This window comes from Arachis ipaensis, chromosome B03, assembly GCF_000816755.2.
Source record: "Arachis ipaensis cultivar K30076 chromosome B03, Araip1.1, whole genome shotgun sequence".
Classification (NCBI taxonomy): Eukaryota; Viridiplantae; Streptophyta; class Magnoliopsida; order Fabales; family Fabaceae; genus Arachis; species Arachis ipaensis.
Genome location: NC_029787.2, coordinates 21,228,379 through 21,243,016, shown reverse-complemented (window position 1 = coordinate 21,243,016; position 14,638 = coordinate 21,228,379). Strand labels below are relative to the sequence as shown.

Genomic DNA, 14,638 nt, shown 5'->3' with positions numbered 1-14,638 from the left:
GTTCAATATGTTAGATAATTTTATTTTTTAATAATTTTTAATTATAATTTTGGTTAAAAAATTATATAGTAAATAATTAACTACAATTTTTTAATTTAAATTAGTCAATTTATTTTTAAAATAAAATACAGTAAAAAATTTAATATTATAGCTATATCAATTAATTTTTTAATTAAAATCATTTATATAAAATAAATCGATTTTTTTTAAACTAAATGATAATACGTATCATCTGTTCAAAAACAATTTAACGTGAAATCGACTGTAAGACTGTAAGGGAGTTTGTGCCGATAAAAAATTAATTTTCATCAAACAATTGAAGAAAAAATTTAAATATACAAACATTTACCATTTCTAAAAAATTTAGCCGCATCTAACACCTATTTCTTTTTTTTTCTTTTTTTTCAAGTAGAAGGCTTAAAGCCCAAAGAAAACCAACCCCGCCGGCAGAGTCACGCAGTAAGCCAGTAACTCGGACGACAGAAGCGGCGGAGGATCGTCCGAAACAGTGAAATCTGCAAAAAGAGTGTCCCTTATGGCGGAACAGCCCCTCCAACCCTCTTTTCCCCTCTGCTCATTAATTCGGTTTAGGAGTAAACCATGGCGATAATTCTATGCAGGTGTGAAGGTCTTTTTTTGTAATTTTAATCATACACCTCTCTGTTCCTCAGATTCAGAATGCCTCTCCAATCTCTATTTTTTTTTCTTATCCCTAATTCTCTTGCAGGATACTTGAAGAAGGAATCTTTCAGGTTCTGTTTTTATTTAATAAACACAGGTTTGGTTGGCTTCCTCGTGAATCATGGCGAACGCGGCGATTATCGCCGAGCTTAACAGGAACACTGAAAAGCGTGCTAAATTAATTGAAGAAATTGTGAAGTTGGAGAGAAAGATCTTTCCCAAACACGAATCATACGCCGCATTTTTCGACAACGAACTCAAAAGGAAGAACGCTGGACTTCTCTACCTCCACGCTGATGGTGAACTTGTTGGCTATGTCATGTATTCTTGGCCTTCTTCCCTCTACGCCTCCATCACCAAGCTCGCAGGTTCCAATACCTCTACTTCTCTTTGTTTCTTTGGTTGAAATCTAAGTAGGTGAAATCCAATTGCTTTGTGTTGTTCTGAAATTGAAGCTTGTGTTGTGTCCTATAAGGTGTTTGATGAAATTCTCCAATGAAAAATGCGAAAGCTCTTATTTTACGCTTGGGGAAATGAGAATGTAACATGTATTCATGTTAGTTTGGTTATATAGAATGAGAATATTTAAGAGGGGGGATAAATTTGGATAATTAAGAAAAAGAGTGACAGTAAATTGGAACTACAATTTCTTTTACCAGCTCAGTCCATCTCAGTCCTTCCCATGGTGGAGAGTTTTTGTATCTCTTCTGTCATAGCCTCATAGGAAACAAACCTTTGTCCCTTTGTGTCACTGATCCACTTGTTTTTGGGATTGGGAGACTGAGACTGAGTATTGTGTTTGATGATCAGAAACTCGAACTAAAATTTCAGTTTCGGAATATAAAATTTTAGTCCCTTTAATATTTCTACACATAGGGGACTAAAACTTCTAGGGATGGAGATTAAAACTTTAATAATATTTGAGTATATACCTATTTTGGTCCTCAAAGAATTTTAAACTGGACACTTTAGTCCCCAACTAAAATTAATTATTCGATTGGTCCCTAACAATTAATTCCGTCAGTCACTTAGGTCCTTTACTCCGTTAACTCTAACGGAGGACAAAATAGTCTCTGATAACTTTAACAGGGGACAAAATGGTCCTTGATCTCCTTTGTTCAGAAACGACACTGTTCTCTCCCAATTTCCATCATATCTCGCATAACACTAGCAGTGTAACACTGTAACTTCAAACTACACAATGCACACTCTATAAATTTAATGTTCACAAGAAAAAAAATCCTCAACTTGTTCTCAACCAATTCATACTCAGGAAACTAATGCCTATGTCTCTCAACTAGTTATCGTCTTCGATGGATCCCATGAATTTATACAGCAAGTCTGATTTGTTAAGACCTGTCGTCGTCGTTGCCATCTCCCTCTTCCTCTGCCCTATCGTCTCCATGACCACATTGTCCACCACTCCGATCGCTTCCTTCAACTTCTTCTCCAAACCAATGTTCAGTAATCGCTTCAGTTTCCATATGAGCGGCAACGACGACATTGCTCGTTATACTGATAGTTTAGATGCGAGGTCGAAGCTATCTGCCAACTTGGACTCTGGAAAAGAAGGAATGAAGCACTCGGTGTCTATTTCAAATGAGAATTTGCATATGATGTCGAAGGAGAATCTTCTCATGATGTCCTAATGTCCAACAATCTATATTGCTTGCCGGAGAGTGAAGAAAGACGTGCCCTTGGAGTAGTTGTGGAACTTGGTCTTGAGGATGTCGTGGACGTGTCGGGGTTGGAGGTGATGTTATCGAAGACGTGGAAGTGGATGTTTTTGGTGGGTGAAGTGTAGAGGAGGTGGATGTACCAGTCACAAAGATTTAGGAAGTGTGTGGTCTATGACATGTTGAGGTAGGTGCGATACGTGTGACAATTACACCACAGTTTAATCTTGGAGCTAAAGATGAGGAAGGAAAAGATGGAAAAGAAGACTGTGAAGGTGAAGAATGAGAGTATGAAGGTTAGGGTTATGCGAGATATGATAAAAATTGGAGAAGAACAGTGTCGTTTTCGAATAAAGGGGTCAGGGATCATCTTGTCCCTTGTTAGAGTTGTCAGGGACCATTTTGTCCGTTGTTAGGGACTATTTTGTCCTCCGTTAGAGTTAACGGAGTAAAGGACTTAAGTGACTGACGGAATTAATTGTTAGGGACCAATCGAATAATTAATTTTAGTTGGGGACTAAAGTGTCCAGTTTAAAATTTTTTGAAGACCAAAATGAGTATATACTCATAATATTTCTTTCAAAAAATACTCTCACTTAGCTTTTTAAATTTCAAATTTACTCCTCAATCTCCATATTTATCTTAAACCAAACATGAGAATGAGACATAACTCAGTCCAATATATTATACGCCAAACACAATCTAGAGACTTAATTTAGTTTTTGTCTCTCCGTTTCAGTTTCAGTTTCCTTTCTAAATACAGTCTTAGTGTCCTGTTATAATAACCAAACAGAGCCTTATTATCAATTTGTTGAAATGATAAAAGTTCTTGAGAGTATTAAAATCAAACTAGTTAGATATTGAGTAAATGTGCATTTCAATCCCTAAAATTGGATATCTGGGTCTGTTTAATTTAATCTTTGAACTTTGACAATTAACACTTTAATCCCCGAAATTGCAAAATATCTCATGTTAGTTCTTATCTGCATATTTATTACTGTGTTGTCTATCCTTCCTGTTATTTGTTGTATTAAGTAACATGTCGGTATTTCATATGATGTTCGAAATCGTATAGATAATGAGTATGTTCAAATTATTGACTGAAAATGGTTTTTGTTATTACTCCACTTGATTCGCATAGCTGGCCTTTTTAGTATATATTCGAAAATTTCAAGAACTAATTCAAACAGATGCATCATTAATGTCAACTTAAATGTCACATGTAATGTTAACATATGAGTCAGACATATGAATGAAATAGACAACACAATGAAGAAAACGGAACTAATGTAACTGATGTTTGCAACTTCAGAGACTATATATATAATTTTAGGGTGTATGTGTACTGAATATTTCATGAACTAAATATAACATGTTCTTTTGAATATTGAAGCATGAATAAGGTATATCCTTCATGCTTTCTTCCTTTGTGTTTCTGTTAGAAGAATGGAAGTGAAAAGGTTTGTTTTTAAATGGTTTTATAACAGAATTTTGATAAGTTTTTTAATCAACATTTTGAATTGTTAGGTGAAGATATAAATGATTCTTTTTATCAGTAAAAACATAATTACTTTTGGGTTTATTCACCATGTGGAGGGTATGGTTTGGTTTTGTTAGTGAAGGAGCAATGGAGGAAGCAAGGCCACGGCGAGGCACTGCTGAAAGCAGCGATTCAGAAATGCAAGACCAGGAAGGTTTCGCGCATAATGTTTCATGTGGATCCCTCGAGGACACCAGCAGTGAGCCTTTACAAGAAACATGGTTTTCAAGTTGATCGCTTGATTGAAGGTTACTACTCCTTGGAAAGACATGCATATGTCATGTACTTGGAACTTGATTCAAATTGAAGTAGAAATTGATAAAAGGATCTTGTGTTTGTTTTGTTTTGCCTCAATGTGAAACAAAGATCAATTCTGTAACATTGTTGGTTATATAGGCTTGGAGGTTATGATAAACAAGCAATTCTAATTTACTTTATTCTTTTTGGGGTAACATACATTCATATTTCATAGACAAGCATTTGTGCCTACTTTTGTATTCCAAGGTAAGGGGGAAATGATTTTTGCGTATTGAGGACCAGCAACCTTCTTTCTATGGATCTTAAGGTTCAATTATCTCCTCTTATTGATTATCAAAAACCAGAATCATATCATGATTACTACAAAACTAGAAAAACTAGACAAATTTCTGTGATATTCAACTAAAGATGTGTTATTTGAATAAAAATTCGTTATAGTTCCAGATTTTGGCAACTTTTCACTTGTATTGTTGTACATGTAGCTTGACTCTGTTTTTTTGAGTTCATTGGTGTAAATTCCCATATATTCGATACTTGAAAGTCTACCACAAGTTCTACATACATATTGTCTTTTAAAAATAACACACAAAATATGATATTTAAGTAATCTAAATAACTATCACTTGTTTTTGCATGCATAATATCTTCTCAGAAAACTCCACCGTCTCTTTCAATTATCCATCTTCGAGCCCCAATAGTTTTGACCATTGTCGATGGCTCTATTGACTTTAATGAAAAAACTTAGGAGCATTTTATTTGGTCAACCAATAGTGTCAATCCTAATGATCTTGCAATATATACATATATTTTTTTTTGGTGACTTAAAAGAAAAATAAACAAAAACTAAGAAAGAAAAAAAAAATAAGAAACTGCTTAAGAAAGGCAGTCCCGCTGAATACTACTCTCAAACTCCTTCCAAGGCAATGGAAGCTCCACTTGGGGAGAAATAGTCCTCATTGCAGTCTTTGCCATGATGTCTGCTACTGTATTTGCATCTCTCAAGATCAACCGAAGATCAACATGCCATTTCCAAGACATGATATCTCGGATTTTTAACACCAAAGGATCAGTAAACCCAGAGCAATCTTGTAAATTATTGACAATAGTAAAAGCCTCCACACAGTCTGTCTCACATATAATGTCTCTTTGTCCCGAGTCCCATGCTACCGGATCTCCCTGGAATATCTCCTTAATCCCGCCTACCGACGTAGTAACAGCCGGCAATGCGCCTTCCTTCTCCAATGGAACCGCCACGGTAACACCATCCTTCACGGTTGCAGGAAGACATGACGATGCTTCCACCACCGTGCCTCCATTCTTCTCAACTGGCGAGCTCTGTAGGGACCCCGGCCTTGGTCGTTTTCGGAGAGAGGACCCGCAAGGCACTGGGGTGTGTCGGGTTGAGGAGATCGACGTCTCACCAACACGGGAAGCGATGTGTCCGACCTTGACTCGTGACCCGACCCTAGCACGATAGGAGCTTGATCCATTCGTGTGAGAGAAGTGAATGGTGGGCCTGATTACTCTACCCGAATCGATTCTGGATTGAATGCCTCTTTGGACCTTGTTAGATTGCTTCTGACCCAGCTTGGTTTTACCTTTCCTCACAACTTGCTCCCAGCCTGGTTCATCATGCATGCAAGCCTCCTCAACATTATTTTCTTCCAAATTATTAGCCTCCAAATCTTCTTGCAAATTCGATGCAGGATTCTCGCCAGTAACGCCACCTACCACATTAGGTTCTACTTCATTTGAATTGTGACTTTTGGTCTCAGGATGTGGCACTGCCTTTGTACCGTCCCGTGGCTTGGTGGCATCGGAATCAACCCTCTTTCCTTCCCTAGAGTTTCTACCCAAGCACTGTGCCATATCGTGACCATAACGTGCACAAGAGTTACAAATTAAATTTAAACTTTCATACTCCACTACATGAGTTACGCCTTCCACAATGATATGCTTGATCACTGGCAGTCCTAAATTTATTTGAACACATACTCGGGCATATCGTCCTCTCTCAGCCAATTTAGTGGCTAAGTCCACTTTGATGGGAACTCCTATTGCAGAAGCAATACGCATCATGGCCTGTTCCTGATAGCACCAGATTGGGAGCCCCGAAATCCGAACCCATACAAGCGTAGCCCCGAAGGATTGCTCACATGGCCGAAAATCTATATCCCACGGTTTTACAGCAACATAGTGCCCCTCAATCAACCACGGACCACCAAGCATGACCTTCTCACGATCTTCACATGCATCGAATTTTACCATGAAGTACCCAAACCCCAAATCAAGCAGATCAAAGCCACCTTTGATGCGCCAAACCATCCGAAGCTTGTGTGAAAGAGCTGTGTAACTATAATTTTTATCAAGAACCTTAATCACTAAAGCTTCTCGATAAGGCTCTGCCAAACAAAGCTTGGCTTCTTCAGTGAAGTTTACACATGGAGGTTGGGAATCGCCCTGCTTGCCCACCACCGTGGCTATACTATCCCCAGATAGAGATCCTGCAAGTGCAAACGCCTTCGATTTTTCTGGACCAATGACTTTATCTCTAAAGGAGATCTTTGTAGGATTTGAAAAACCCCCTCGTGAAAAACCCTCCTTGACACCGGATGCACCCCCACCCACACTCTCCCCCTTATCTCTTCCGACGGCATGGCCGCCATGCTCACTGTGTTTCGCCCTCAAACACTCGTTCCCGCTCTCTCCTTCTCTCATTCTCTCTGAGTACGGAGTACGTACTCTTTCTCTGCTAGGGTTTCAATCAGTGAACTAACTACTAAAGCAATATATACATATATGACTCCCCAATGTAATTAAAGCAATAATAAATATACAAGAAAAAAATTTCAGCTTCAATTTTCTCTCATTGCACTCAAGTTCATCAGCAGTCATTGCCCTCCATTCTGTTACCGCTGTGCTCCAAGAACAATTAGTCTTCGTGACGAGTTGAGTAAAAAGTTTGGTTTAACATAATATAATAAGATGCTTTCTTCAATAAGTGAGTGGGATGGCAAGGTGTATTATTAAATAATGTACGTTATGCTTATGTAAGTAATTATAAATAAATGTGTTTTTATGAGTAATCAGCATGAAGTAGAGTGAGAGCAAGGTATAAAGAATAAAGATTGTGTTTTTTATTTTTTGGGGAGGAATAAAGATTATGTCTAACAAATCTAAAACCAAGTAAAAGAGTGTAGCATTTTTTATTTTTTTTTTGGGTCATAACGTTGTAGCATGAAAATGTAAAAATGATGGTCCAAGATCGCTAGGCCCACCAGGCCATATTGGGCCAGAGGAGCATCGGCCTGTGATCCCTCCACTGTTGGGAGCAGGAGGTGGTCGCTGCTCTGTTAAACCAGCCTCACGCATTGCCCTCCATTCTAGGAGCCGAGGAGCCTTGGGCCTTCGCCCAGACTACCGGGCCCAACTCTCAACTTGGAGTGGGCAGACCAACAATTTGCCCTTGCAAACCCAACCTAGCAGGCCAGAAGCACTTGTTCCATCACCTTAAATGCCCCCACATGGGTTACAAGCTGCCGTTACACAGCTCGGCGAACACAAAACCACAGTCAGAGGCATTTAAGGATTCTCCTTTTCTTATATCTACCCGATGTGAGACTATAGTGGGTATAAATCTTGGGATTCTCAATTCAAGGAAAACAATTTTGAGTCCTTGCAGACCTGAAACTTATACTATAACTCAACTTTAAAATACCAAATAATAGAGACAGATTGTAATATACATATTTTATAATTAATTGCAAGTATAAAATTTACAGTACATCGAAAAGACAGACCAAAGGAAAAAATATAAAGCTTGAAACTATCTTCCTGACTAAGATAAGATTAGCATTGTCAATTTTCATTTTCATCCTAAAATAAATGCTGAGATTTATCACTTCCGAATGCCAAAAAACCAATAGAGGCTAGCCATGGCCTCTATAAATGCAAAATGTTTACACATATTACTGATTATAAATTTACCTTACCTAAGATATCCTTAAATGTAGTATAACTGTGTGTTCCAATGCAAAAACAAGTCTCCAAAGAACTGTAATAAGAGACAGCAGCTTGCTCCTCATTTTCCCTTCATTTCTTCAAAACCACCACCTTCAAATTCAAATTCAAGTAGACTGAACAAGAAAAAAAAAGGATATTTTGAAATTAAGTTTTTAATAGAACTTAATCAAATTGGTATGACCCTATATAAATAAGTTTACTTTTTAAACCTTGTAAATTTACATGCCACTATAGCAAACCATTAATGTGTTAATGCAGACAAAGGCATTTCAGTTGACACGAACCGAGACAAAGGCTGATTGAAATTTCAGTGTCTTTACTACTGTTTGATATACTAGGGTGTTTCCCGCGCTTCCCGCAGGCTGTTTTGCAAATCTATTTTATCTTTTGGTTCCTTAATCTATAGCAAAGGATTTTATATATGAATAGTAAAGTTTTTTTGCATGTTACACAGATTGAATAATTAATTTCCTTTTATTATATTTATTTTTTTTAAATTGTTAGTAAAGAGCTCGACCCTATATAAAACTGACATATGATTATCCTCTTCGACAATGCAAGTAATAACACAAAACAATAACCCAAACACAACAAATAACCGCACTCATCATACATCTCTCTTCATCACCAAATTCTCACCCCACAGCTCATAGGGAAATTATTACGTAAAAGAGAGCAAGTAATACATGATATAGCTACTATTTCTCCTTGTAGTTTTGTAAGTGTTACCATGTCCAAGCCAATGCATTATGCAAGTTCATATTAGCTATCATTCACTTATAAAATACTTTACATAGAAAATTTCTCAAATAAACAGAAAATTATACTACACACATTACACTCCAAAGCATAAAATTATAAAAGATAGAAGCCAATGTAGGATAATAAGAGAAACTACCATCAACTAACAATTATAAAAGAATAAGACATAACTTCGGGTAGTAAAAAAGGCATATCATCGAGCAGCTCCTTCTATGAATATTGTAGCTATTAGCAAAGAGAATACGAGAACTTAAGATGACATCAAAATGGAGAATCTATTTATTCAATAAAGCAATGGCCTTCACATTCAACATGATTCAACAGACGCTGCATGGCTTGTTGTTTAAATGAAATTGATTGAAAATGAAGGGATGAAAATAATCTAGTGCTTTTGGTCTGTACATACTACATATATGGATTTATTTGTAGCCATCCCTTCATCATGGAAAACAAAAGTCAAAAAATTGTCCTCAACCTTTTATTGCTTTTATAAGTCCAATAACATATGTTACATGAATCTTGACTGCAAGCATAATGTACATATTAGTATATCTAAATACCTAAACTTCCAAGTTACCATTTGGTAGTTCATGTCGTCGGGACTAAATTCAGTTTAATTTGAAATGATTCAACTTCAGAATAGTAGTAGTAGTACTTAGCACAATCAAGCAATAAAACTCAAAACACTTCCAAAGAGCATAAAACTGTTTTAAAAGACCAAGAGTACAATAAATAAACACTTCCATAATGAAGCAAGATAAGCAAAAAAAAATTTATCTAAGACACTTCAATAAAATGAGGGATAAAAAATAGTTGTGTTGGATAATTTAGAGTATTTTATTTAAAAAACCATAAAGCATTTTATCTGTGATCCTAAGTGTTAATTGTACAGAGTAATCTTTATTTTAACTATTAGCAAAACAACATGAAAATTGAATTGAAGCCTTAAATATAAAATGCTTGAAAGGAAGATCAGCTAGCATATGAGATAATTCTACTAAGCACAAACAAAATAGCTGCAATGCATATTTATTTATTTATCCCAACAATACAGTTTAAATAGAAACTAAGAATCGAACCAAGTGGAGGAACACCTACTCAAGGAGCTTGTTGCAGGTACTGACACTAATTGCGGCTGCAAGATGCCATGCAGCATGAATGTATGGAGTTTTATGAAATAAATCGTCCGCTACTAAGAGCATTCCATCCACCAATTACATCTTTATGCACCGTAGGGGCCATCCTCAAATTTGGATCTTTCAGTGAGTGCCCTTCTTGCAAATGCTACCTGAGTCAACATTTTGGTTTTCCTCGTCAAGAAGACATGCTTAAATATAATTTTTAGCTTACTTTTAAAACAACTAAAATGGTTATTTTGTCAACCTTATCATCTAAATACCACAACAATTATAGCATTAAGAGTTTGCATTAGAAGTTGATCTAAAAAGTGGTCAACTCATAGAAAGCAACACCACATCAGGCAACAAAGAAAAAATGGAAAATTTAAAAAACATGGAGAACGTATATAGATAGAGCCACTATTGCATAAACACGGTGAATACATTATTGATGGTTTTGAATTATCTCGAATAATTCTGCCAAAATAAAGTAGACTATTAATAAATTAGAGACATGAAAAACAACTGTAATCACAATCCAACACTATAATCAAGAGACAGGACTAGAGAATAGTAACCTTTTCCAACATAGAGAACCCAGATGAAGACGACAGAGGAGATGGCACGGAGAAAAAGCATTCCCCGAGCTTCAAAAATAAAAATCGAAAGCATAAATGTGATACGTAAATTCTAAAATCCACTGGGTGTGAAGATGAAATACTTAACTCTTTAGGGTTTTCTCTCCGGCGGTGACCACGGCGAATAGCAGGCGGTTGTGGCGGTGTGTGGCAGCGGAGGAGCTCCCTCCTCCCCCACGTTCTCTGTTTCGTGTCTCCCTCTCTACTTTTTTTTCTTCCATTTTTTTCCTCTCCCCTCTTTCCAATGTATTTCTATCGGTCGTGGATCCAGCAGCTGCGACGTTCTCTGCGATGGCTTCCAATTTTTCCTCCGCCGGAGAGTATTGAAGATGGAGATATTATCAGGAAGATTCAAGAGCATTTGCTTTCCATTCAAGATCTTACCAGTGAAGCCAATGGTGCTGCTCTACCTCTACTGGCTAAGAGAGTGTGTGAGTGAATGGTTTGAATTCAAAAAACAACGTTTGTAATTTTTCTTTTGTTTACATATTGGGTTATTGTAAGTTACACTTGGCATAAAAGCTGCTACACTTGTCAAGAATTTGAGACAAAAAACACAGTAACTGTTGCTGCCCAGGATCGAACTGGAGACCTTTAGTGTGTAAGACTAACGTGATAACCACTACACCACAGCAACCTGCATGCCTCCACATTTAATGAAAATATAAAATAAAGTAATTATGACGTCATAAAAAAATTCAAGGCCACAAAAATAATCGAAAAATCAGCGAAGGAAAATCCATCAGCTGAAACAAAAACAGAAAAAGAAAAATAGAAGAAAGAAGGAAAGAAAGAAAAGAAACCAACCTGGCTGTTCCATTAGGAAATCTATACGTGCTAGAGCCCTAGAAATTCTAGGGTTCCTTGCATTTTATCGAAAAAGTTTTTTGCATTTGTTAATTTACTCTGTCCAGGGGGTTCAATTGTTTGATTTATTTCATTATTCTCCAGGTTTATTTTTGTGATTTTGAAAAGAAAAAAAAAAAGGAAAATGGTGAGGGTTTTGAGGAGCTGCATTCAATCGATATTGAAGATGGTCAACTCGTTTATTGGAATGGCTGGAATAGCCATGATTCTCTATTCTGCGTGGATGATCAGGATTTGGCAGAGGGAGATGGGTGAGCTTCCATTTGGTTCGGATTCTAAATATCCACCTCCCTGGTAAATTATAAAATTCCCTTTGAATTTAGATTTTGATTGTCCATTGAAGATAAAATTGTTGGGAAGGCTAATTACTTTTGTTAATGTGCTGTTAGTGGATGCTAATTACTTTTGTTATTGATTTGTTGGATGGAACATGAAATTTTTGGAAATCAAGGAATTAAATAGGGTAAGGGAATTGCTTATTATTGGGGATTTTTGTTTTTCATGGGAGAGAAGGCTGTTGAATTCCTAGTAGTTTTGGAAATTAAGGGATTTGGTGATAGTTTTACATGCAAGCAGGATTTTTTGAGCGGGGATGCTGCATTTTGGAACCTAAAATTTGCATTATTTGATTCCTTGTCTGAACACAGGGAGTTTTTTTATGTTGATTGTTTTATTTTGTTTTGTTTTATTGTTTGGTGTTGATTGTTTGTTGGTGATCAAATTGCTTTTTTTTTTTCCCAACACAATCAGGTTCATTTACACATTTCTTTTCCTTGGAGTTGTGTTCTGTATGATCACCTGTACTGGTCATGTTGCTGCTGAAACTGCCAATGGCTGTTGCTTGTATATGGTATCCTTTTCTTGACTATTGTTAATAATTTCAGTTCATGATGAGTGCATATTCATGTTTGCATCAGACACAGCATGAGGTTATAGAAGACAAGGCAGAACCATAGTTACATGGAACGCAATATGTTTTGGTACGGGAACGGGTACGCAGCATGCGGAACGCCATATGTAAAATATTTTATGTGGAAAATATACATATGACGTTCCAATATGTAGACGAATTGGTACCCGGTACGCTACCTAATTAGTGAATTCATGTAACTATGGGCAGAACTAAGAAAATTTTAAGGTACTTGAATTCCCAAATCTAGTTCATGTTTTCTATTGAAAAGAGTCTTATTTATTTATTGTATGGATGATCATTCATGATCTATAAAAGGTACTTATCCTAAAGTTAAAAATGTTTTCTATTTTCAGAATTTTATAAAGGAAAAAGGTGAATACAGGACATGAAAATAAAAGACAAGATTTTATTATTATCACTGTTCTCACTTTTTTCTTCCCAATATTTAGAAAACAAAAAACATTGAAAGTGAAAGCGCACTAAAAGATTTCTTTCTCTCCCTCATTGAATTGACCTTTCAAACAGCCCTAGACAGCAGTAAGCTAGTAATATTGTTTTTAATTTTAGAAGTATTTCATATTATGATATCATTATGTCATTAAAGCACTGTTGACCTTGACTGCTTACAGTATATGGTGTTCATGGTTATCCTTATAATGCTGGAAGCTTCATTAGCAGTTGATGTGTTTTTACACTCAGACTGGGAGAAGGTATGTATGCATGGAAACACACCCATAGTAATGTTTTTGTTAATTCAATACACATGTAGTTCTTTCTCGAAGTAACACATTCAATGGGTTAAGTTATGGTCTGAACCATTTTAACTTGGCAATTGGAATCAGGACTTTCCAATCGACCCCACAGGCAACTTTGATCAGTTCCAGAAGTTCGTAAAATCAAACTTTGAGATGTGCAAATGGGTTGGTCTGTCACTTGTTGCTCTGCAGGTAAATTTCCCTCCATGTATGTGCGTGCGCGTGCAACGACAACAATTTAAGATGCATTTACCGATGTTGCCTATTTATAAATGTTTGAAAAAGTGCTTTATTCTTTCTTAGAAACATGAATTCAACTTGCTTGTTGGGTTATTTCTTCCTGACAGCAAAACCTGGATACCTATTTTATTTTTAAATGGATCTGTATGTATCTTCTTTTTTTCCGTTTTTTAAGATCTTTCAATGGTACATGATCAGCTGATGGATACTTTTTTCAGTTTTTTGTTGTTCTTGGGCACATTTTTCTGCTGCTAAGTACTAACCTTTTGTTTAAAAAAAAAGAGAGAGAGAGAAAAAAAGCTGATGGTGAAGTAGTGTTCTATTTTGAATCGGTGAATTTTGGTTGATGGATGGCTTCTGTGCCCTTTACTAGCAGGGTCTCTCTTTGCTAATGTCAATGATTCTCAAAGGTCTTGGGCCACATCAATCCTACGACAGTGATGATGAGTATGGCCCTGACAGTGTGCCACTCTTGAAGAATGCTCCGCCTTATGCTAAAAATGAAACATGGCTTAGGATTAATGACAAGGTAAAACTATTAGAATGCTTTGCCACAGATACCGCTTTACATGTCAGATATATTAATTGAAATTGTAGAGAAAAATCTAATTGAATCCTAAAATAAGCATAACTTGAATAATATTTTAGTATAAAACATCTAGATAGATATAAGATTTGGAAGAATGTGATCGTAGTTGGTCTCATTTGAAGGTAAATAAAATAATCCAACTATAAGAGAAAGTTTAGTAATGTATTGACAGCGTAAAATATTTTATACAGTCGTCCAATTACATTCGTTCTTTTAGATGATCATTCGCCTGACCAATGTAAAACGCAGTTATTTTAGCTGACGTCCCATTGTGTAATTAGATGTACATATAAAACTATTTTACATTGATGATACATCAAAATTAAATTCATATATATGTGTGTTAGCATCCTCTTTACTTGGGGTTCCAAGATGCTGCTCAGAGCACAAACTTTTGCTGTTGATGTTGTTGTCCATTTTTCATAACTACAATAGAACATTATTCTTTCAGTTCTTGGATACATTAACAGATATCCTGCTTGGTTTTATTTTGTTACTATATATCAGTTATATCCCACCCTATAGTTGGATTAAAGGGGTTTGAAGCTCTACTCGTTATTAAGAAAGTTATCATGCTA

The 14,638-nt window shown here is 36.2% G+C and overlaps 2 protein-coding genes and 1 non-coding gene across 3 annotated transcripts in view; 2 read left to right on the top strand and 1 right to left on the bottom strand.

Annotated features, from left to right (window-relative positions):
* LOC107629875 (putative ribosomal-protein-alanine acetyltransferase) lies at positions 384–4,449 on the top strand. Its single transcript, XM_016332812.2, has 3 exons — positions 384–620; positions 728–1,049; positions 3,975–4,449. Exons 2-3 carry the CDS (start codon positions 803–805, stop codon positions 4,202–4,204), a joined length of 477 nt encoding a protein of 158 aa, XP_016188298.1. The 5' UTR covers positions 384–620; positions 728–802; the 3' UTR covers positions 4,205–4,449.
* TRNAV-UAC lies at positions 11,261–11,333 on the bottom strand. The gene has a single exon. It is a non-coding gene; the product is annotated as a tRNA-Val (tRNA).
* Positions 11,431–14,638, top strand: part of LOC107629874 (tetraspanin-19) — a 3,773-nt gene continuing 565 nt past the window's right edge. The window contains exons 1-5 of the mRNA XM_016332811.2: positions 11,431–11,857; positions 12,314–12,413; positions 13,106–13,186; positions 13,319–13,423; positions 13,848–14,000. Of these exons, the coding sequence (XP_016188297.1) occupies positions 11,688–11,857; positions 12,314–12,413; positions 13,106–13,186; positions 13,319–13,423; positions 13,848–14,000 (609 nt within the window). The 5' untranslated portion in view covers positions 11,431–11,687. The remainder of the gene's footprint in view (positions 11,858–12,313; positions 12,414–13,105; positions 13,187–13,318; positions 13,424–13,847; positions 14,001–14,638) is intronic.

Bases quoted from the DNA above. Each gene is read 5' to 3' on its own strand.
- LOC107629875 (XM_016332812.2), top strand. From the start codon at position 803: ATGGCGAACGCGGCGATTATCGCCGAGCTTAACAGGAACACTGAAAAG. The intron at 1,050-3,974 runs GTTCCAATACCT...TGGTTTTGTTAG, and splicing joins CTCCATCACCAAGCTCGCAG to TGAAGGAGCAATGGAGGAAG.